The sequence below is a fragment of the Schistocerca serialis genome, chromosome 2, assembly GCF_023864345.2.
Source record: "Schistocerca serialis cubense isolate TAMUIC-IGC-003099 chromosome 2, iqSchSeri2.2, whole genome shotgun sequence".
Taxonomy (NCBI): domain Eukaryota; kingdom Metazoa; phylum Arthropoda; class Insecta; order Orthoptera; family Acrididae; genus Schistocerca; species Schistocerca serialis.
Genome location: NC_064639.1, coordinates 552,027,160 through 552,051,874, shown reverse-complemented (window position 1 = coordinate 552,051,874; position 24,715 = coordinate 552,027,160). Strand labels below are relative to the sequence as shown.

At 37.8% G+C, this 24,715-nt stretch overlaps 2 protein-coding genes across 2 annotated transcripts in view; one reads left to right on the top strand and one right to left on the bottom strand.

The window, feature by feature from the left end:
- The window catches only part of LOC126457556 (PEST proteolytic signal-containing nuclear protein-like), a 66,422-nt gene extending 54,552 nt beyond the window's left edge, over positions 1–11,870 (bottom strand). Inside the window, exon 1 of the mRNA XM_050093966.1 lies at positions 11,822–11,870. Coding sequence (XP_049949923.1) covers positions 11,822–11,862 — 41 coding nt within the window. The 5' untranslated portion in view covers positions 11,863–11,870. The remainder of the gene's footprint in view (positions 1–11,821) is intronic.
- A 1,185-nt stretch (positions 11,871–13,055) lies between these two features.
- Positions 13,056–14,357, top strand: LOC126457555 (phosphate carrier protein, mitochondrial-like). The gene has a single exon (XM_050093965.1). It carries the CDS (start codon positions 13,116–13,118, stop codon positions 14,178–14,180), a length of 1,065 nt encoding a protein of 354 aa, XP_049949922.1. The 5' UTR covers positions 13,056–13,115; the 3' UTR covers positions 14,181–14,357.
- Positions 14,358–24,715: the final 10,358 nt, after the last annotated feature.

Genomic DNA, 24,715 nt, shown 5'->3' with positions numbered 1-24,715 from the left:
GCCAGGTGAGTTTTTATTTTTGAGAGGGCGTATAATTTTCTAATTTCATAAGAAGCTGGTGATACATTAATTTGACTGAATTCTTTGAGAGCTGCTTCTTCCACATACTGCTGCAAATTTTCTCTTGAACTATTTACCCCTATACTTTCTACTATATTTAAGAAGCAATTATTAAATATATTTTCTTCCTGTGATTCATCATTTATAGCCCTTCCAGTCAGTTCATGAGTGATGGTATCCTGTTCTGTGGTTGGTTGTCCAGTCTCTTGGTTCACTACATTCCATATAGCTGTTGTCTGTTGTCAGAATTACTGGTTGACATAATGTGCAAGTTCCTTAATTTTTTATAACTTTTCTGAGTAACTTTGAGTAGTTTTTGTAGTGTGCAACTACAGTGAAACCTCACTTAATAAGCACCTCCCATAAAGCACAATTTGCATAATGAGCAAAACAAATTGTAAAGAAATGACTTGCATTCTTTCTGCTACCATCTCAGCGCAGTTTGTGATCACACCTGTTTCTAAACCGGTGTTCACACAGTGTTTTTTGTATCCAGAATGTCCCTGAAGATAAAGCCACAAGAAGATGACCAAAAGAGAAAGAAAATGGCCTTATAAATGAAATGTAAAATCACTGAAAAATGCGAACATAGTGTGAGTGTTGCTGATTTTGCACACACATACAATCAGTCTACATCAACTTTTGCACTATCCTCAAGAAAAAGGACAAGATTACGGAGACAGATGCTTCAAAGTGAGTCACATGAGTATCTAAACAATGGTTTCATAATTCTGGACGATGTTGAAAGGTTGCTCCTTACATGGATAAATGAGAAGCAATTGCAAGCCAACGCTATTAACGAGAACATCATTTGTGAGAAGGCAAGAATGATTTTCACTGGCCTTATAAAGAAGACGCCAGGATCATCAGCGGCTGAAGAAGTGTATAAGGGTGGCTCAAGAAGTTTAAGAAAAGAACCGCGCCCACAGCATTGTGAGGCACAGCAAAGCAGCAAACTCCAATACAAAGGCAGCAGAGAACTTAATCAGAAACTTCAAGATGCTCGTAGATTCTGAGGGTTATCTGCCCCAACGGGTTTGTAATTGTGACGAGACAAGTCTGTTCTGGAAAAAGAAGTGGAAGCATACCTTTGTAATAGAAGGGGAGAATGCACTGCCTTGTCACAAGCCAATGAAAGACTTTCTCACACTGCTATTCTGTGTCAATGAAAATTAAACCACTGATTGTTCATCATTCAGAAACTCCGCGAGCCTTCAAGAAGTGTAAAGTTCAAAAGAGCAGGTCACATGTGATGAGGCTAGGGTGACGTGATCTTTTTTGTGATTGAATCACTGAAGTGTTTGGTCCTTTGGTGAAAAAATATTTACTTGAGATGAATCTGCCATTCCATGTCTTGCTTGTTATGGACACCACTCCTGCCCATTCTCCAGGCCTGCAAGACCACCTTCTTGAAGAATTTCAATTCATCAAGATCCTTTTTCTGCCTCCCAACACTACTCCATTACTCCCTCCAATGGACCAGCAGATTATTTCTAACTTTAAGAAGTGTTACATGAAAGCACTCATTGAGCATTGCTTTGAGATGACTGAAGCTACCAATCTCTCTCTCAGAGAGTTTTGGAAATATCACTTCAACACCGTTGCCTGTGTAGAGATGATCAAAAAGGCACAGGCAAAGGTGAATTCTCACTTCTGCTTGGAAGAAGCTTCGGCCAGAGTGCATTGTCTCTGAGGCATTCGAGTCAGTACCTGTGGAGCCTGTAGTCAACGAGTGTGTGTCTTTTGCCAAGAGCAAAGGTTGTGGATGATCACAGCCAAGAAATGATCACCGAAGAGGTTATGGAGTTGCAGTGTGTTTCACAGCAGGGAGCTATGGAGAGTAGTTCTTCAGAGGAGGAGGAGGAGGAGGAGGAGGAGGAGGAGGAGGAGACAGTAACAAACCAGCAATCTTCTGGATCAAGGAGAAAAATGCTGAAAGCATGGGAATCATTTGTATTGTACACTGAAAACCATCAATCCAATAAAGCAGAGGCTATATGTGCTATAGATTTATTTGACGATATTGCTGTGATGGCAGAAACAAATGACTATAGATAGCTTCCTAACAAAAAAGAATTAGAATGAAATTTTCACTCTACAGCGGAGTGTGCGCTGATACGAAACTTCCTGGCAGATTAAAACTGTGTGCCGGACCGAGACTCGAACTCGGGACCTTTGCCTTTCGCGGGCAAGTGCTCTACCGACTGAGCTACCCAAGCACGACTCACGCCCCGTCCTCACAGCCTTACTCCTGCCAGTACCTCGTCTCCTACCTTCCAAACTTTACAGAAGCTCTCCTGCGAACCTTGCAGAACTAGCACTCCTGAAAGAAAGAATTAGTTATGCATTGTGAATAATAAAGTAAATAACACTATATGTATAATTTTCTTTGAATAAATGGCATGAATAGGATAAAACTTTTAGTACTTTTTCTGCATGGAACGCATTATCATATTTTACATCAATTTATACAGGATAAAATGTTTTGCTTAACAAGTGTTTTGCACTACAAGTAAGATTCTGGAAGGACTTTTGCTTGCTAAGCAATGTTCCACTGTACTACAGGGTCTATACTTCTTGCCAACAGATTCATTTCCCTTTTCTTTTCACAAGATACTTTAACTCCTTTTGTGATCCATGGTTTTGTACATGACTGTTTAATGTGTTTTCTGATTAAGCTTTTGTGGAAAGTGATTTTTGAATAATTATTGTGAATTTATCATGGAACAGAATAAATTTTATGTTAGCATTTGGTTCCTTATATATTTCATCCCAGGTCTTCTCTTAAAAACATTTGTCCTGTAGTCAGTGTATAGTAGACATGCACCTTAACACTCAGATAAATTCCCAGATCCTTATCTGTGTGCATGGTTTTATTCAATACTGTAACAATACTTAAATATACTTCTATTTTATCTGTAATAAAATCTTATGTTGCAGATACGTCAGTAGTTTACATAAAAACATACAATATAATGACAACAGACTTGTGACATGTCTCATATCCTGTGATGTATTCACAAATAGGTTGACCGGTACATGAAATAAATACATAAAATAGCCCTTACCTTTCTCTCTCTCTCTCTCTCTCTCTCTCTCTCACTCTGAATTACACTTTTCATTCCTCTTCCTTCTAATCCATTTTTACTTCTTATTCAACCTGTTTCTCTGTCCTGATGCTGGCTCAGTGGTTACTAGTATACAATCTTTAACAACATACTCTCTTTCTCTCTCCCTGACATCCCCCCCCCCCCCCCTCCTCATTTGTCTCTCTATGTGCTCAGGAAAGGTGCTTCATCTCACCTACAAGTCCAAGTGGACTGTTCATTCTTAATCTTATCTCTCTCTCTCCTCCTTGAGGAAGAAACTTTTAGTTTTTAGTTCTACTGTTGGCAGTACTCAAAGTTCATCTCCTTATGGTAAGAACTTATTCGTGAGGCGCATGTTCACTTGTACGCTATCTGCTGAAGTCTTTGTTTGGATGAAGTTAAGGTTCTAAATGACTGTAGTCTTTTCTGAAATAACTATACTCTTCCTTCTTTAATTAATTGTCTTTTAAACAGGAACGCATTGGTAATTGCATAACATATTGCTCAGTGGTGACATAATTTCTGCTAAGATCATTTAGAATAGTGATGTGGGCCCAGCAAATGTCCAGTGGGCAGGACATTTATAAATGGGCATTTGCCTGGGAATTTGCCCAAAGCAGTTTTAAATGCTCAAAATCTGGGGGCATTAATAAAAAAAAGTACTTTTTAAAATTTTTACAGCTACAATGTGTAATTTACCAATTAAAATAGGGGATGGGACAATATTCCCAATATCATAAGTTAGTAAATGTTTACATTTAAACATACAGGGCTATTACAAATGATTGAAGCGATTTCATAAATTCACTGTAGCTCCATTCATTGACATATGGTCACGACACACTACAGATACGTAGAAAAACTCATAAAGTTTTGTTTGGCTGAAGCCGCACTTCAGGTTTCTGCTGCCAGAGCGCTCGAGAGTGCAGTGAGACAAAATGGCGACAGGAGCCGAGAAAGCTTATGTCGTGCTTTAAATGCACTCACATCAGTCAGTCATAACAGTGCAACGACACTTCAGGACGAAGTTCAACAAAGATCCACCAACTGCTAACTCCATTCGGTGATGGTATGCGCAGTTTAAAGCTTCTGGATGCCTCTGTAAGGGGAAATCAATGGGTTGTCCTGCAGTGAGCGAAGAAACGGTTGAACGCGTGCAGGCAAGTTTCACGCGTAGCCCGCGGAAGTCGACGAATAAAGCAAGCAGGGAGCTAAACATACCACAGCCGACGGTTTGGAAAATCATACGGAAAAGGCTAAAGCAGAAGCCTTAGCGTTTACAATTGCTACAAGCCCTGACACCCGATGGCAAAGTCAAACGCTTTGAATTTTCGGCGCGGTTGCAACAGCTCATGGAAGAGGATGCGTTCAGTGCGAAACTTGTTTTCAGTGACGAAGCAACATTTTTTCTTAATGGTGAAGTGTTTGAACCTCCTCTACCAAGAAACGTGCCAGAACTGCGAGCTCACATCAGTGATGCTTTCGAACTCATTGATGGGGACACGCTGCGCCGAGTGTGGGAGGAACTTGATTATCGGCTTGATGTCTGCCGAATCACTAAAGGGGCACATATCGAACATTTGTGAATGCCTAAAAAAACTTTTTGAGTTTTTGCATGTGTGTGCAAAGCATTGTGAAAATATCTCAAAAGTAAAGTTATTGTAGAGCTGTGAAATCGCTTCAATCATTTGTAATAACCCTGTATGTATGTCATTCTTTGAATTTATTACTAAAAACGAAAGGAAAGAAGAGAGAAGAATGTTTCAACATGCTGTACCAAGGAAGGATGCTTGTTACTGACACATACTTATCATTTACAATGTACTTGATGTTTTTACCAGTTCTACTCTTCAAACACACACACACACACACACACACACACACACACACACACACACACACACACACATTGTCCTTTGGCCATCGCTTCGTAATTTAAAGCAGTTTATAAGCTGTGTCAAATCTCTAAATATTACTGAAGAATGATTATTGATAACAGAATTATTACTAAGGTATTAAACAGCTGGCATGTGTTTCTTGACAATAAATGTATTCTTAAATGTTAAACAGTTTTCACAGATAAACAACAACAACAAAAAAATAAAATAAAATAAAAATGCTTTGTTATCAGATGAAGTGACACTTGAGCCAAACTATAGTTTCCTGTTTTGCTCCTTTCTTTATCTACTTTCATATGACTGCACTGCTGTGAAGGTAAAATGAGAACACTAACATAAACAAGATTTAATAACAAAGAATCAATGCCAAAGATGCTGGAATCATTTGATTCTGATACTACTCGATTCCTAGATAATCAGCGATTCTTGGACTCGTGGAATCGGAATCGGCACATGACTCATTCCTAATTAAAATCATTATGGATGAACTTTTTTTACTCTAGTATTTTTACAGTAGTATAGTATAAGTAAAAATACTACCTACTGGCTACCAGCTTAATATAAACTATACCTCACTCCAAGAATTACTTTTACAGTTGAGTTTCATTTTCTCTTTTTATTGTGTACTACCCCAAGAACTGACCTCATTAAAAATGTATAGTTATGTTTACAGTCCAATTTATTTCCCCGAATAACTATTTCCTAACTCTCAAGCAGTTCTTCAACTTAGTTACCCAACCACTACAGAAGCACCGTTGCAAAACACTTTTTTCAATACAAAATATCAGTTAAAATTTTTTTTATAACTGCCACTTAGAAATTAATCTTTAAAATGCATAAACTCCTAGGCATTTTACATCACCATTTATGGGACAGCAGCACATTATTGTATCATGTTATAATTATCTGCAATATGGAAGCCACCTGATAGTGCCAGTTTGACAACACATACACAGTTATAGGTCAATTATAATATTTTCAGTAGTTCATATTATCGGCTCTATGCACTTCTGTTTTCTTGGCGGTAACATTATTGACGAACGGACCACTTGGTTGTGGTGAAAGAGTACTCTATAGTGTACTGTTCAGCCTCAGGCCGAGTTTAGTTTGGTAGGTAATAAGGTGGCTGAGACTAGGCGAGAACTGGAATGAGGATATGAAATAATGGTTGTGGTAACAGATTGATCCCTGGCTTGGCACAACAACATTCATACCATATTTAACATACCTGTCTTTATCAATCAGAAGATAAATTCACAAACCTCTTACTACATACTAGATAAATCTTGGAGGGGTACTTTGATGCTGTGACTCAAGAATTCTGTACTTAGCTAGAGAAACTGAAATCTGTGTGTTGATAATGGCATGGAGACATTTACAGAAGTTGAAACAGGTTATTAATGGCACAGAAAAATAAAACGATTCTTCTTCATTCTTATGTAATATTTCACAATGGCATTCTAAAACTAGAATCAACAAGCACAGAAACTTAATGAACTGTAAGATCCTTGAACTCACAATACACTGAGTAATAATTTTACAGCAGTATTAATGCAGGTTCCGTGTTGTTGTTGTGGTCTTCAGTCTGAAGACGGATTTGATGTAGCTCTCCACGGTACTCTATCCTGTGTGAGCCTCATCATCTCCAAATAACTACTGCTACTTACATCCTTTAGAATGTGCTTACTGTATAAGTGTCTTGGTCTCTCTCTATGATTTTTACCCCCCACACTTCCCTCCAATACTAAATGATGGACCTTTTGTGTCTTGGAATGCATCCTATCAACTGATCCCTTCTTTTGATCAAGTTGCGCCCCTGTTCTGTCCAGTACCCCCTCATTAGTTACGTGATCGACCCATCTAATTTTCAACATTCTTCTGTAATACCACATTTCGAAAGCTTCTATTCTCTTTTTTTCTAAATCGTTTATCATCCATGTTTCACTTCCACACATGGCTACACTCCAGACAATTACCTTCAGGGAAGACTTCCTAACACTTAGATCTAAATTCGATGTTAACAGATTTCTCTTCTAAGAAGTGCTTTTCTTGCCATTGCCAGTCTACATTCTATATCCTCTCTACTTCAGCCATCATCAGTTATTTTGCTGCCCAAGTAGCAAAACTCATCTACTATTTTAAGTGTCTTGTTTCCTAATCTAATTCCATTAGCATCACATGATTTAATTTAACTGCATTCCATTACCCTTGTTTTGCTTTTGTTGATATTCATCTTATATCCTCCTTTCAAGACACTGTTCACTCCATTCAAATGCTCTTTCAAGTCCTTTGCTATCTCTGACAGAATTACAATTTCATCAGCAAAACTCAAAGTTTTTATTTCTTCACCCTGAACTTTAATTCCGACTCCAAATTTTTGTTTGGTTTCCTTTATTGCTTGTTCAGTATACAGTTTGAATAAAATCGGGGATAGGCTACAACCCTGTCTCACTCCCTTCTCAAGCACTGCTTCCCTTTCATGCCTCTCAACTCTTATAACTGCTGTTTGGTTTCTATACAAGTTGTAAATTGTCTTTTGCTCTCAGTATTTTACTCCCGCTCCCTCTGAATTTCAAAGAGCGTAGTCCAGTCAACATTGTTAAAGGCTTTCTTTAAATCTACAAATGCTGTAAATGTATGCTTGCCTTTCCTTAACCTATGTTTTAAGTAAGGTCTTAGGGTCAGTGCTGCCTCACATGTTCCTACATTGTTCCAGAATTCCAAACTGATCTTCTCTGAGATCAACTTCTGTCGGTTTTTCTATTTTTTTTAATTGACACACCGCCATTTGAATATATTGTTGTTTATTAGATTTACAACCCAAGTTTCGGCCTTTTATATCATTTTCAAGTGATTGTGTTTATGTCATTAACATATATTGCAGGACATCAAACTCAAAATTAGCCATAAATTAAGAAAAATATTTGCTCCCCAGTTTATGACCGGACATTAAAAGGACAGACATATGCAAAACAGATGAGGCAATCCAGCAATATTAGCAAAACAGCATGAGCATAGTAAACAAGGAAAGCAGGGGAAGTGGCAATGTAGTATGCAATAAGATAATAATAAGAGGCAATGAAAAATTGCTGAGTGACCAAAGGAAGAATGAGAGAGATTCGTAGACCAATTTTGTAAGATGAGTGGGGAGGATGTGATTGACCCACCACAAGTGCTAAATCCCAGTTATGTCAGTAATTTATTCTTCCTGAGGTGTGTTACAGAATTGGAAATCCTGAAAAACCATTTCCAACTTAAAAACAAATACATCCAGTGGCTGGAATGACAACTCGGCCAAATTTCTGAGAGACTGCAGTAACGAATTAATAAAGCCACTACAATATTTAATAAACAACTCTTTCAGTCAGGGATCATTTCCTCACTTGTTAAAAGTCACTGAAATAAGACCGGTACACAGAAAGGGAATGACTACAGACATGCAAAATTATAGGCCTGTTTCATTGACATCAATACTCAGTAAGTTGTTGGGAAGGTTTTTTCTTGATCAATTTGAGTCATTTTTTTGCAAGTACAATCTACTCAAAAGCTCTCAGCACCGTTTCAGGAAGGGCAGGTCTACAATAAAGCTGTAGCTACATTTTTTTCAAGCGGCACTGGACAAACTTGATGCTGAAAACAAAGTTTTGGCACCTTTTTAGGCCTATTCAAAGCATTCCATTCTCCTATATAAATTAGAAACTTATGGAGTCAGAGGAGTAGCATTTACCTTGCTGACAGGAGACAATGTGTTAAGCTGTATAATACAAATGGGGTACATACACAAACAGTAAAATCATCTTATAAAATTCTTAACTGTGGAGTCTCTCAAGGAAGCATTGTGTATTGTGTATATCAATGACATAATAATTCCACAAAATTATGCCGATGATACCTCCTTCATAAGCTGGGGCTCTACAAAACGAGTTAGCAGTGCAAAATAATACAGAGAACATTAACCTCATCACAGAACATCTTACCAAAAACAATCTGAGACTAAATAAGGACAAGACAATTCTGATGGACTTTCTGCTAAATTATAAAGCAAGACAAGTGGATACTAAGCCAGAGTATTCAGTTGAAACAACTGATAAACATAAATTCCTGGGTATTAAAGTAAATGAAGATCTTACACAGAAGGAGCACATCAACTATACGTGTAAAAAAATTTCCTGTAATATATACCTGCAAAAATGCTTCTCTGGTATAATAGCGCCACTCCCATCTACAATATGGTATTGAGATTTGGGTGGGACACATGTATCAGGTTTTCAGCACCCAGCAAAGAGCAGTTGCGATAATAGCTAATATTAGTCCTGTAGAGAATACTTCATTATGTATAACATACTAACTGTGTACTTATTGTATGTTCTCAGGACTATACTGTATGTAAAAGAAAATATGGAACATATTAGAATAAATAGTGAAATCCATAATTATATACAAGAAAAAGAAAGGATTGCCACATAAAATTTAGTAATAAAAGGGCACCAAATCATAATCCATTTTCTGCTGGAAGACATTTTTATAACAGACTGCCAAATAATATAAAACTGTTAAACGGAAACATATTTAAGACAAAAGTAAAGCAACTGTTAATTGCTAAATATTTCCATTTCATCAAGGATATTTAATGTATGTTATGTATAATTTATCTTTATTTCTAAACTCTCATTTATGTTCATATGTTTATAAACAGACTATGTCCACAACCGTAAAAGTTATTATGGACAAATAAACCATTTATTTATTTATTATTTATTTATTTTTAGCTTGATGTTCTGCAGTATATGTTAATGACATAAACTCAATCACTTGAAAATGGCATAAAAGGCTGAAATCTGGGTTGTAATTAAATAAGCAACAATACAGTCAATGATGATGTGTTCATTTAAAATTATTGTATGACTGTTGCTCAGCAACATCAAAAATAATTTTTTCCATCCTTCCTTAAAAAATTCGTGTTCATATTTTGCAACTATGTCAGCAACTGCTTTCTTTGGAATAGATATCTGTCTCTACTAAGGCTATCAGTAATTGTGATGGAATATCGTCTGACCCACGGGCTTTCTTTCAACTTAGATCTTTCAGAGCTCTGTCAAATTCTTCTGGCAGTATCTCATCTTTGTCTATATCCACATCCGTTTCTATAATACTACCCTCAAGTTCATCTCCCTTGTATAAACCCTCTACATACTCCTTCCACCTTTCCCTTCTTTGCTTAAACTGGTTTTCCATCTGAGATCTTGATATTCATACAGCTGCTTCTCCTTACTCCAAAGGCCTCTTTAATTTTTCTGTAGGGAGTGTCTATCTTTCCCCTAGTGAAATATGCTCCTAAATAGTTACATTTGTCCTCTTGGCATTCCTGCTTAGCCATTTTGCACTTCCTGTCAATCTCATTTTCAAACGTTTGTATTCCCTTTCACCAACTTCATTTGCTGCATAATTTAATGCATCATCAATTACGTTCAATATCTCTTGTAATATCCAAGGATTTCTACAATGCCTTGTCTCTTTATGTACTTGATCCTCTGCTGCCTTTATTATTTCATCTCTTAAATCTGCCCATTCATCTTCTACTGCATTCCTTTCCTCTGTTCTAGTCATCTGTTGCCTAATACTCCCCCTGATAAGTAAACATAGAATTCTGAGTTATTAGTCTCACTTACTAAGATGACTAAGTAGTTTTATGTAATTTTTTAATACCTTGCAGTATTTTGTGTGTGGAGCATGTGGATAAGAAGTACCGTAGAAACTATTGTATTTACCAAACGAAAAACATTTTTGCCTTGTTTAATTTCGTGAGACAAGACACAAAAGTGTTTCGTTTAGTTAATGCCAAACGCAAATACATTGTTTCACCAAGTACATACTAATGAAGCAGTTAAAAAACAGAAAGTATGTTAAAACAAAATGAAGATAATATTCCTATTTCCTTGGATTAACATGTATGCGCATGAAATTTATTTTCCTGTTGGGGGAACTTTTAAGCCGTGAAAATCTGCAACTAAGAGGCGAAATAGCCTCTACGGCCTACACGAAGAGTAGAAATTCACACAGTGAATAACGACATTTTATTTAGGGGTCACTTAAACTGTTCTGGATTAGAATTCATGTCAGACTTGAACATTAAGTGACGTCATTTTTTCATTTATGGGTTTCTAACTATGAGAGAAAAGTCAGCTGATTCAGTCCCTACAGCCTGTTTCAAGGGACCCTATAGACGAAACAATGAATGAAAGAAAAAACAAGTGTACATATTCCCACAGAAGAAATACGCACCAATTCCATTCCTTAATTTGTTTTTGTTTCGGCCGAAATCAGCTGACTTTGTCGGATCTAATAAGGGGAAAAAATTACTCGCTTAATAATTTTGTAATGGCTGTAGATCTTAGTTCGAATAAATTATTAAACTGAGTAACATTATATAATTCCATCCTGCAACATACATTGAATTTTAGGTTTATGTTGTGCAATCAGAAACACGACAAGAACGAAGAGCTATTTCCAGCATGCAGAAAGCCCAAATCAATGCAGTTCGATTTTAAAAACAAAGTTAACTACACGAATGTCCTCAAAGGCCGGAATGTACAGAATAAACGTGATAATTTACGATCGAACATAATTCCGATTGTGAAGGCACATTAGCGTTAACGGGAAGTAATAAAACCACTAAACGAAAGGATAGCTTGCTGTAGGCCTAGTCCACTCAATACGCAGTAAAGTGGCCTCGTAACGTCGTAACTGACGATTGACTACTGCAGAACTACTTACGATAAGACTAAGATGAATTTAGTCATCGTCGAATGGTTCATGTGCTCATTTACGTACTTCCTCTAGGAATATTAGTTGCAACTTTTTTTTTTAGCGCTATGCGACGATCTGGTTTCGCCCCAATGTAAACCTGCCTAATAAAAAACAGTGTGTGGAAAACCCCACAAAGATAACTGATGAAGTATTAAATTGCTTACTATTAATCTACAAATTGGTTTACGTCGTCCCCCGCAGAAGGAGCCATATACGGCCTCCTATTCGGCACAGCCGCCGTCGTCTAAAAATAGATTTCACAGCTGGTATCCTTTTCCACTTCAGTTCGGAGCTTACGAAACCTCGCCTTTTTCGCATCCAGTACATCAAATGTTGCATAGAGGTCATAAATAGTACGAAAGGGGAATTCCATAACATTTCGTCTAATGGAATGGAATCTTAAGTTACTACTGTTGCAGATGGGGGAATGGTAGTAACCAAAGGAAGGAAAAATGATCATGGCGCAGCAAACGCGCGTACTTAAGTTAGCAAATGGATAACATTCGAATGCATATTTCACATTTTGAACGTTCAAGTGAGAGAAGTGACGATACAGACTACTTCTTTTTAATAACTAAGAAAAAGTCTACTCAGTTCCTTTTCATTCTTCGTCAGTAATTTACGTTAGAAACTTATAAGACATTATTTTGCAAATACAGTTGAATGTCCACTGTTCTACACTGATCAGACATTTGGATACATTTATACACTCATAAATCCAGCCTTAAGATGCGGATTATAGTGAAAAACTGAAAATATACTTCTAATATTGTTTTAAGACGCCACTCTATTTTGTACTCCATGTCTAATGATGTACTAACACACATTTTCGATCCACAATACAATTGTCACTATTACATGAGGAACAAAGTAGGGCTGCCACCTCTTTCACTTTGTTGGGAGGTACTCACCCTAAAATAAATCGTATCTTCGCGCCGTTCAGCGATATACATGAAAGATATCGCAGTTTCAAAGATGATAACCAAACTTACATGGAAAATAACGTATCTGCCCTAGTCTCACGCGTTGATTTCTTACGCTTAAAACTCTGTCATATTAAGCAAATTCAACACACAAAAATTGAAACTTCAGCTATAAATGAGTATCTGTCAACACTTTTTAACGAGAAATTCTCTTCAAATCTCATAGCTCTCAAAGTGACGAACGCTCTGTCTTCTTCGTTATTACTCTTTGCTAACCGCGGAGTTACAATTTTCGCAGTAGCGGGCGGACCAACGGTGAACGAGGTGGGGTGGGCAAGATGTGGAAATCCTTGTTAGATTCTGCGGCAGCAAATCCATTCTGCAGCCCATTTAATACAGCATCATGTGAAGGAAGAATACATGCCGTTCCTGGTCGAAACATAGCAGCTGCCGCAGTATATAGTAGCCCAGAAGATTCGTGTGAGTTCGCCTCCGGAAAGTACTTCGCCTTGTGTGGATTGGGAGGAATATTGTCCTGTGGAATTACTCATACTATGGTTGTGCCGCTTGATTTAGTGAAGTGTAGATTGCAAGTGGATCCAGCGAAGTACAAGAACGTTTTTAACGGCTTCAAGGTCACTTTGAAAGAAGACGGAGTGCGAGGTTTGGCGAAAGGCTGGGCCCCAACATTTTTCGGATATTCCATGCAAGGATTGTGTAAGTTCGGACTATACGAAGTTTTTAAAGTATTTTACTCTAATATTCTTGGCGAAGAAAATTCATACGTTTGGCGTACATCATTGTATTTGGCAGCTTCTGCCACAGCTGAATTTTTTGCGGACATTGCGCTTAGTCCAATGGAATCAGCGAAAGTTAGAATTCAGACTCAGCCAGGATTCGTTACAACGTTAAGGGCAGCAATGCCGATTATGTACAGAGAAGAAGGTTTAAATAGCTTTTATAAGAGCCTTGTTCCTTTGTGGATGCGGCAGATCCCGTATACAATGATGAAGTTCGCTTGTTTCGAGCGGACGATTGAAATATTATACAAATATGTTGTTCCAAAGCCAAGATCGGAGTGCACCAAGGGGGAGCAGCTGGTTGTTACTTTTGCAGCGGGTTACATAGCGGGTATCTTCTGTGCCATAGTGTCTCATCCAGCTGACACAGTTGTCTCAAAACTGAATCAAGATAAAGGTTCGACTGCCCTTGAGGCAGCCAAAAAATTGGGCTTTGCAGGAATGTGGAAGGGTCTGATGCCCAGGATAGTGATGATTGGTACACTTACAGCTGCGCAATGGTTTATTTATGATGCTGTGAAGGTCTGGTTAAGACTACCACGGCCGCCACCTCCAGAGATGCCAGAATCACTGAAGAGGAAGTTGGAAGCCAAGGCTCAATAACTAAGTTGAGAAAGCAATCCGAGGTTGTCACAAATGCTGCACTTGGCTTGTACTGTAATGTAGTACTGTAGTGCAAACCAAAGATAAACAGGTATATTGTCTACTTATTTATTTGTTGTTATAGCTCTGTGATGAGCAATTGTTGTATTGTGTGTAATTAAAATGTGTTTAAAAGTGCTTATGGTTTTTGTTCCATAAACCTCATATACACCATGATACTGCCTGTAAGATAGGAAAGGAATGGTGTACTTACATTTAATGCTGTGTCCATACAACATTGTAGGCTAAGTGATAATTTGTCACACTTTGCAATTTTTGTGGTGTCCACTCTGGTAGTCATTTGCATATTAATTCCTCTCTATGTAGGCTACATTTTTGCAGTCAAAATTACATGTTGTTTACGGAGAAATTGGATAGGGTAGAGCTGCATATCCGAGCCAGTCATTTGAGTACACCAGGAATAAAGAAATAAGTGCATAAATTAAGATTTTGTCAAATTTCATATCTCACAAGGCTAATGTATTAAGCAAAACATACATGTTACAGGTGTTCGGTAGTGCCTTAAATGTCGCAGCAAAGCACTAGCTCTGGTTAACAAGGCTTAAGTTCAGAGTTTGCTGAATCTAATAAAATTTTATTTCTTGTTGCTCATCATTCAAGACAGTTATTAGTATTTAGGGATGACCTAAGAGGGTTCATCAGAGAATGGTTGAGCATGGAACTACTGCTAGGTCTCCAGATTAGGTATCTGACTTACTGAGTAGTTTATATGAAGCAGAAGCAGCTCTGCATTCAGTAGTACTACAAAGAGTTGATCTTTGTTTAAGTAAATGAAGCAATCTTATTGCTCTCCAAACATAGTACACGTTTGTGGATTATGGTCCTTCCTTCAAGTGATATTGGCTTCTAGTCTAAAAATATGGTGACTGTAAAACACTTATTAATATTACTAAACATATGGATTCATGATTTTGACTCTCATCAGTAGAAAATAGCCGAATACCATTTATCTAGTATTTTCACAATGTCAGTGTCATACACAGGCAGGACGAACATCCCCAGTTTTTGCGGTATGTTGCCAGGCCATTCCAATTGTTTCTATAAAGCATTGTTTCTTTGTCATGTAACAGAGAAACCTTGAAGAATATTCTGTAATAAAGTGAAGTAGTGCATGCAGTATCTTTAGAAGCCGAATTAAAGGTATGCTTTTAGTGTTAACTTAGAGATATTCAATCTTCTTGGCTTGCAGCCGGCGAACGGTCTACGCGATGGGAGGCCCTAGTCTCAAGACATTTACATTTATTTATCTCCTTGTCAATAATGTTAAATCATGAGCGTTGAGTAGCTTAGTGCGCACAATAATTATTACTTTTTACTTTTGAGGATTTTTTTTGAAAAGAGGTATGTAGAATTAAATATTTCTTGTTTGTATTTCCAGTAGATAATATTTAATGACCAAGTGCAGCAAAACTATTCATCGCGCGCACACACACACACACACACACACACACACACACACACACACACACACACACAAAGGAATTTAAGCATTTTTTCTTCGCATGCTCCACATATGAATGGAATGGGGAGAAACCATAATACTTAGTACTGCGGCAGTATACTCTGCCATACACATAAGTGGTTTGCAGAGTTGGGGTGTAGATGTAGGACTGCAACAGGTAAAGGTGTGAAACATGTTTATGTTTAGCTTGATATTTATCAGTGATAGGATGTAAGATGCAGAACGCATTGCTGGATTAATGTCTGTATACAGGTGGAAACTTTCTAAGACAACAGAATGTGTGCTTTTTCGAGACTGAAACACTGACAATATTTTTTGCATCTAAATTATTTTTTTAATGTAAATTGTGGTGTCACTTCTGAAGAAAGCAGCTGTGAATATTCCCAAACCCTGAGTTTAATGGGTCATTGTTGCAGAATACTGATGTAAATTATTCACAAAAGAATGGAAAACTTGTAAAATCCGACTTAGGAGCAGGTCAGTGTGAGTTCTGGAAAATATGGGAATATGAGAGACAAAACTGACTCTATGACTTATCTTCGAAGATAGGTTAAGGCACAGCAAACCTAAAGATGTAGCATTTGCACACTTAAAGAAAGCTTTTGAAATGTTGTCTAGTATACACTCTCTAGAATTCTAAAGGTAGCTGGGTAAAATTAGCAAACGGTTGTTTCCAACATGTAGAGCAGCCAGATGACAGTTCTAGGAGTTGAATCGTGTGAAAGAGAAACAGTGGTTGAGAAGAGAGTGAGATATGGAGTTTGAAGAAGGATTAAAGTTCATGGAGAAGAAATAATAATAAAAAAAAGTTTGTAATTTTGTCAGAGACAGCAAACAACTTGGAAGAGCAGTTGAATGGGATTGGCAGTGACTTGAAAGGAGGATATGAGATGTACATCAATAAGACCAAAATGAGGGTAATAAAATTTAGTTGAATTAAATTAGTCAATACCATGGGAATTAAGTTTTTCTGTTGGGGCAATAAAATAATTCATCATGGCTGAAGTAGAGAGGATATGAAATGTAGACTGGCAAGGGCAAGAAAAGCATTTCTGAAGAAAAGGAATGTAACATCTGATATAAACTGAAGTGTTAGCAAGTCTTTTCTGAAGGAATGTAGCCTTGTATGGAAGCGTAACATGGACAATAAGCAATTCAGACAAGAAGTGAACAGAAGCTTTTGAAATGAAGAATGTTTAAGATTAAATTGGTAGATCACATAACTGATGTGAAAATACTGAATAGAATTCAGAAGAAAATAATTTTGTGGCATAATTTGAATAAAAGTGGGGATTGATTAATAGAATTATTTTGAGATATCAAGGTATCAAAAATTTAGTGTTGGAGTGGTAAACGTTGTAGTGGGGGAAACCAATGCTCAAATACAGTAAGCAGGTGCAAATGGATGTAGGTTGCAGTATATATTCGGAGAAGATGAGGCCCGCACAGGATAGAGTAGCATGAAACCAGTCTTTGGACTGAAGATCACAGCAGCGCTAAGTTGTGGTAGCAGACTGATTTGTACCATTGTCCAAAGCATAGGTAAGGATGAAAGGTGACAATTTGGTTGTGAGTTGGTGAAGCCAGTGGATGAGAATATGAAATTTTAATTGTGTTGATATAGCCTATGGATCTGTAGTGTTGCTCGAGGTCAAGGTTAGGTTAAAAGTCAAGTCAGCTCTATCAAAGGTTTTAGTTGATACAAAGATACTATACCGTTAACAAAATAGACAATGAAATCAAACATATGAACTGAAAATGAAACTACTAAGCTGTGTTTAACTGAATTGTCTACCTTACTGATAGCATACTTTGACCGGTAATAACAGTAAGACAAAGACGGAAGTAATCTGTTAACATTTGGAATTGGGGAGCTATTTTAAGGAAGTGAAGAGTGGAAGGTAAGAGAATGGTGCTAGCAGTATTTCCGCTTAGCATCCTCGGTTCATGGTAGGCTTTGTTGGGATATTTTCTATCAATATTTATTACACCCTTTGTACTGAGAGGAAAAGTCTGTTCATATATATATACCATTTTCTTGTAATTTAGTCTTTCTACTAAATATAATGAATGCACCAAAATATTACGGTGTGCTAAAGTCTGTTCATATATATATACCATTTTCTTGTAATTTAGTCTTTCTACTAAATATAATGAATGCACCAAAATATTACGGTGTGCTAAATGATGCTTTTTATATTCACCCAACATACAAACAGAACTGTGAAACCAGCCTGGATAGCCATGCTGCTTTTGAAATTCGGAAAGATGTGGTCCCGAATTGAATTTGCCTGGCAGGTGAGGTTTTTAGGCAGTTTTCCTCATCCTACTAGGTGAATAGTGTGGTGGTACCCACATCCACCTTAGTTACATGATTCACAAACATTTGGAAAACATTCACATGGACAACATTAAGTGCAAGCAATATTGGTATACAAATTCCAGCCCAAGGATGTAAGGGAATGGCAAAAGGAAAGGTATACAGCCACCTTCCATCGTCAGCAGTGTCAGTTCTGGCAATTAACATGCCAACCCTATATAGATATGGGATAAAGGCAAAAGAAGAAGATGACAAAAAGAATAGTGTCTTTCTTCCAACAATTTGCCATTCAATTCCTTGATATTCTTCACAAGTAACATTTATGGTACATAGCTTATTCCTTCATTATGTCATTGTGTTGATATGTCGAGGATCGTTAAAGGTTCAGTTTTGTTAAAGAATGTTGCTCAGTAGCTTCATTTGCACACTGACTCCGCTTATAAAATATGCTACCACTCAAATAAAATGTGTTCATTCTGTTTCATTTCGCATCTTGACAAAAATGCCTTGACACTTCATTTATGTAACAAAGTTGAGTGTGATAATTAGTGGTATAATTGTATATTAACATATTTTTCTTTTGCATTTATAAAGTTTATGCACCACATTTGATTGAGTGTTTGTCTGGTGCAGCCTACAAGATTAAGCTGTTTGAAAACGAGTAAATATTCAACAAAATACAAGAGCTGTAGTCTAAAAGTATGCTCTGCAAGCTACCAGATAGGGTGCAGTAGTCTCATATAGTGTTACAGACCCATTGTGTACCCAACCTTTCCACCCTTCCTATTCTGTTTTTGCATTGTACCCAGGAAGAAAGTGTTTCGATACACTTTAGCAGAAAGGAGAATTGTTTTATTTTACTAACATGGTCATTATCCAAAAAAAAAAAAGGTATGTTGTAGGAAGTAATGTTGCTTCATACATATTACAACATAGGCACTTCTGATCCCTAGAAGAATGGCCTCTGTGATACAAAGGCTTTCATGTGTAGACACGCACTGGTGTTCATTGAGCATTTTTGACACACACTTGCACTAAGTGAACAAACTTTTGAGGAGTCACACAGCTCTTTAAACATTTTCTCTCTTCTCCATCAACTCAGCAGATTGAAAAACAATATTCAAGAATAGTTAATAACAGTTTTATAAGTGACTGTTGATTGTGAATTACATTTCTTTAGAATTCCTTCAATAGATCTGTCCAACACCTATCTTACCCCAAAGTTATATTTATGTAGTCTCTCCTCCCTAAATGTCTGTGGAATGATGCTGCAAGATGTTTGATGATTATGACTGATTCTGATTGTGTAATCAAATGTAATTGTGTCTGTTTACTACATGTACTGGTTGTCTTCAACTCTTCAGGCATTTCCAAACTATTTTCTGACAGATCTTTGCGATAATCTGTGGTACAATCTTTATAGGCAATGTTATTTGTAATTGTATAGGCAATGATGACAGCCCACCAACTCTCCCTTGGTGTATATAAGGCAAAATTTTCAGTTACAGTGATATCTCGTCTAACTTACTGAGCTATGGTTGCTGGGAAGTCTTTACTCCAAAATATGTATTTGTTATGATGTTATTTAGAAACAGGACTCCCAATTTCGGTAGTTTAGCATGTAGATATTTTGTACTCTCATGTGTTGTCATATTTAGATGACTTTGAATCTTTCACAGCAAATAAATAGATGTTTTGGATAGTTGTTAATTTATGATGACCTGTGTATTCTAATGCACAACATCGCTATCTATGTCATGATTGTTGTTTAATATTGCAGTGACAAACAAGTTATACTGTGTGCTGTGTTGTGTTTAATTTGTTGTCTTGATATCTGGCAATGTGTAATTGATTCAAAATGGGAAGTCCTAAACATTAAACAAGGCTGATTATTGGATATGTTTAATTGGTGTGAGTGCTTAAAGGTTACTGATAGATCAGGTGTATTTAGAGAAAAAGGATACAAAATAATAGTGGCAAATAAATTACTATTATGTCTTCATTGTACAAAAGTGAAATATAAGAGGTTGTATAATGTGACACAAGCTGTACAAAAATGCTCAGAGAGCATGTGTGTTCATTCATCTAGCTTCAGTATTTTTCCAATATATATCATGTTCAAATAATTCACAGTAAAGTGCCTCAGTAAATTAGTCTAAAAGTTCCCAACATTTCAACAAGAAATCTCTCTGTAATTTTTTTACTTTGAAAATGATAGAATGTGTTAACTGTTGAAATGTCGGTGGTTTTAAAATAATTTACCCAACCTCATTTCTGCAAGTTATTCAGACTCATCCATCCATTCTATTCTGAAGGTTCCATAATGAAGATTATATTCAGGACTGGTATATAGTGAGGTACACAATTAAGAGGGGGAAGTAGCCACCAGAAATTGTATTATGTTTATTGCATTAACAAATAAGTATCATTAAACTTTTGCAGCCCATGTTTCATGCACACACTAAAATGAATGAAATACTACTCTGAAAAAGGTGCCACTACTTTTGTTCTACAAAGTTGTTGCTGTTAAGTTCTACAGTCTGCGTATTTACACAAGTACACTGATAATTCTTACAGATCAACAGTTATCTAGATGCTGAAAGACTAACTTGTTTGCAGATGATTTTGCCACTTGTCACACTGCTGAAAGAAGTTTTTAATCCTATGATCTAGATACTCATGTAGGTTTTGGGTAGGTATCTAGTAAGATGTTCTGGTAATTTTTGGTGAATCACCTTTTTTCTTACTTTATCCTGTTCTGTTGACAGATTGTTAAGAAACTGTGCATTAGACTAAAGAAATTTTCTTCGAACTCCCAACAAGAAATGACAGTCTACAAACAAATAATTCATGTAATGTATTATTGGTGTGTAAACCACAGCTATTCTGAAATTGGTTTTAATATTACCAATAGAGGACATTAAGGAGTAAATTTGCTGGAAACTATATGTATAAATTGGGAGGTAAACAGTGAGGCATGTTAGGCGTAAGATTAACCTCATTTTGCAGTGTTGCTACTACTTGTTTACGCTGTATGAGTACTTTTAGTTGGCTGCATTCCTGCAAAAGGTAATGCCATAAGGCATCAGGAGTGGACGCTGTCTTCCTTGTCTTAAAATCCTGAACAATATTTTAAGTGCAAATCGTGCCAGAGTGAACCGTTTGATTAATTTAGCTGTGTGTTGACACAATTTTAGCTCGCTCTCCAGCTAGACACCAAGAAATTTTGCACATAGTGTTTCATTTCTTGCATGCTCATTACTCTCAATTTAAAGTACCACAAATAAATTTTAATTAATTTCCTAAGTATAATCAGGTCGTTTTGAAACTAGGGCTTAAACTGTTCACTCTGAATTACTTGCAGACCTGTTCAGTTATCATCTGGGCTTCATCTAGTTTGGTTGAATTTCAGTCTAGTGTTTGTGTGCTTGTAACATCAATAAACATTGCAGTTACTGAAAAGTCCTTTAAATTATTGGAAAGAATGTGTACAGTATTAAAAGTAGTAGTGGACCCTGCATTGAACATTATGTGACTCAGTTTTTTTTTACTTTCCCCTATTCTGAGTTTAGTTTCACTCACATAATACTGTTTATAGAGGTGACCTCATCTTTATATTATGGAAGTAAGACCCATCAGTACACAAGATACATAATTAATATCATAACATTTTAGCAGTTCTATGTACCATGCAATTACAGGTTTTGACTAGGTCCCAGAAAATACCATTGATAAAGACAAACTGGGAAACATTCAATGAGTTTTGCTCTGAAAAATGGTCAGTATTCTGTTGTGTGGTACTTTTGCAAAACTGAATGGATTGAAACAGTGGAAATAATGTAGTTTCAGCTCTTCTTGTTGTTTTCGATGTTATGTTACTCCTGATGTCTCTTCATCTCTGCTCATGTTTCTTCACCTCTCCATGTCTATTGCAACCTATATCCACTTGAATCTGCTTAATGTAGTCCAAAAGCCTTGGTCTGTCTCTACAATTTTTAGCCTCCCACCATGCACGTATGCGCTCTCTCTCTCTCTCTCTCTCTCTCTCTCTCTCTCTCTCTCTCTCTCTCTCTCTCACACACACACACACACACACACACACACACACACACACACACACACACCTCTCCTCTCCGTTACCAAATTGACTACTTTCTTGACACCTCAGAATCTATCCTGTCAAACTATTACTTCTGGTAAAATATAAATAATTTAAAAATGTAGGAGACAACTCTCGAATATCAGAAGTATGTAGAGTAATTGACAGGTTTGTACGTGTCAATGACACAACACTTCCTCTGTTCATTGGGTGATCTCCTTTACTCTCAAATTATTTTGTGTTCTACCAGAACTTTCCTGCTGAATTAAAACTACCTCTTCTTTTGGTCAAGTTGTACCACAACATTCTTTTCTCCAAACTCTGATAGTCTCTCTTCATTAATCACTCAGTGGAACCATCTAATCTTTAGCAATCTTCTGTAACACTACATTTCAGAAACTTATTTTCTCTTCTTATCTGTACTATTTAGTGTCCATTTTTCTCCTTATTTTTTTTTTTTTTTTTTTTTTTTTTTTTTTTAAATCCTAACCCTTAAAATTTATAATAGACACTAGAGCATTGCTGTTTGCTAGTCTGCATATAATACCCTCTCTGCTCTGACAATTGTCAACTATTTTGCTGCTTGAATAGTAAAACTCATCAGAACTCATCTGTTACTTTCACTATTTCATTTCCAAATCTAATACTGTTGACATCACCTGACTTTATTTTACTACGCTCCAAAAGATTCTGTAACTTACGAAACAAAAGCGTTGGTACGTTGATAGAAACAATAACAAACAAACACACAAATTTCAAGCTTTCTCAATCCACGGTTGCTGCATCAGGAAAGAGGGAAGGAGAGGGAAAGACGAAAGGATGTGGGTTTTAAGGGAGAGGGTAAGGAGTCATTCCAATCTCGGGAGTGGAAAGACTTACCTTGGGGGGAAAAAGGGACAGGTATACACATGTGCGCGCGCGCGCGCGCGCGCGCGCGCGCGCGCACACACACACACACACACACACACACACACACACACACACACACACACACACACACACACACACGTCCATCCGCACATAACAGACACAAGCAGACATAGCAGACATATGTAAAGGCAAGGAGTTTGGGTAGAGACGTCAGTCGAGGCGGAAGTACAGAGGCAAAGATGTTATTGAATGACAGGTGATGTATGAGCGGCGGCAACTTGAAATTAGCGGAGGTTGAGGCCTGGTGGGTAACGGGAAGAGAGGATATATTGAAGGGCGAGTTCCCATCTCCGGAGTTCTGATAGGTTGGTGTCAGTGGGAAGTATCCAGATAACCCGGACGGTGTAACACTGTGCCAAGATGTGCTGGCCGTGCACCAAGGCATGTTTAGCCACAGGGTGATCCTCATTACCAACAAACACTGTCTGCCTGTGTCCGTTCATGCGAATGGACAGTTTGTTGCTGGTCATTCCCACATAGAAAGCTTCACAGTGTAGACAGGTCAGTTGGTAAATCACGTGGGTGCTGTCACACGTGGCTCTGCCTTTGATCGTGTACACCTTCCGGGTTATAGGACTGGAGTAGGTGGTGGTGGGAGGGTGCATGGGACAGGTTTTACACCGGGGGTGGTTACAAGGGTAGGAGCCAGAGGGTAGGGAAGGTGGTTTGGGGATTTCATAGGGATGAACCAAGAGGTTATGAAGGTTAGGTGGACGGCGGAAAGACACTCTTGGTGGAGTGGGGAGGATTTCGTGAAGGATGGATCTCATTTCAGGGCAAGATTTGAGGAAGTCGTATCCCTGCTGGAGAGCCACATTCAGAGTCTGATCCAGTCCCGGAAAGTATCCTGTCACAAGTGGGGCACTTTTGGGATTCCTCTGTGGGAGGTTCTGGGTTTGGGGGGATGAGGAAGTGGCTCTGGTAATTTGCTTCTGTACCACATCGGGAGGGTACTTGCGGAATGCGAAAGCTGTTTTCAGGTTGTTGGTGTAATGGTTCAGGGATTCAGGACTGGAGCAGATTCGTTTGCCACAAAGACCTAGGCTGTAGGGAAGGGACCGTTTGATATGGAATGGGTGGCAACTGTCATAATGGAGGAACTGTTGCTTGTTGGTGGGTTTCATGTGGACGGATGTGTGAAGCTGGCCATTGGACAGATGGAGGTCAACGTCGAGGAAAGTGGCATGGGATTTGGAGTAGGACGAGGTGAATCTGATGGAACCAAAGGAGTTGAGGTTGGAGAGGATATTCTGGAGTACTTCTTCACCATGAGTCCAGATCATGAAGATGTCATCAATAAATCTGTACCAAACTTTGGGTTAGCAAGCCTGGGTAACCAAGAAGGCTTCCTCTATGCGACCCATAAATATATATGAAAGACAGTAACTGTTCTCGAAAGAACGGATTACTGTTGTTGACCATGCAGCTTTCCCCTGGAATAAATGATGACTGACTGAAACCCTCAGCTGCCGACAGGTGTTGTTGATATACCTCGATGTGGACAGCTGAAAATGTGTGCCCCGACCGGGAGTCGAATCCGGGATTTCCTGCTTACATGGCAGACACTCTATCCATCTGAGCCACCGAGGACACAGATGAATAGTGCGACTGCAGGGACTTATCCCTTGCATGGTCAACAACAGTAATGAGTGAATGGGCAAATG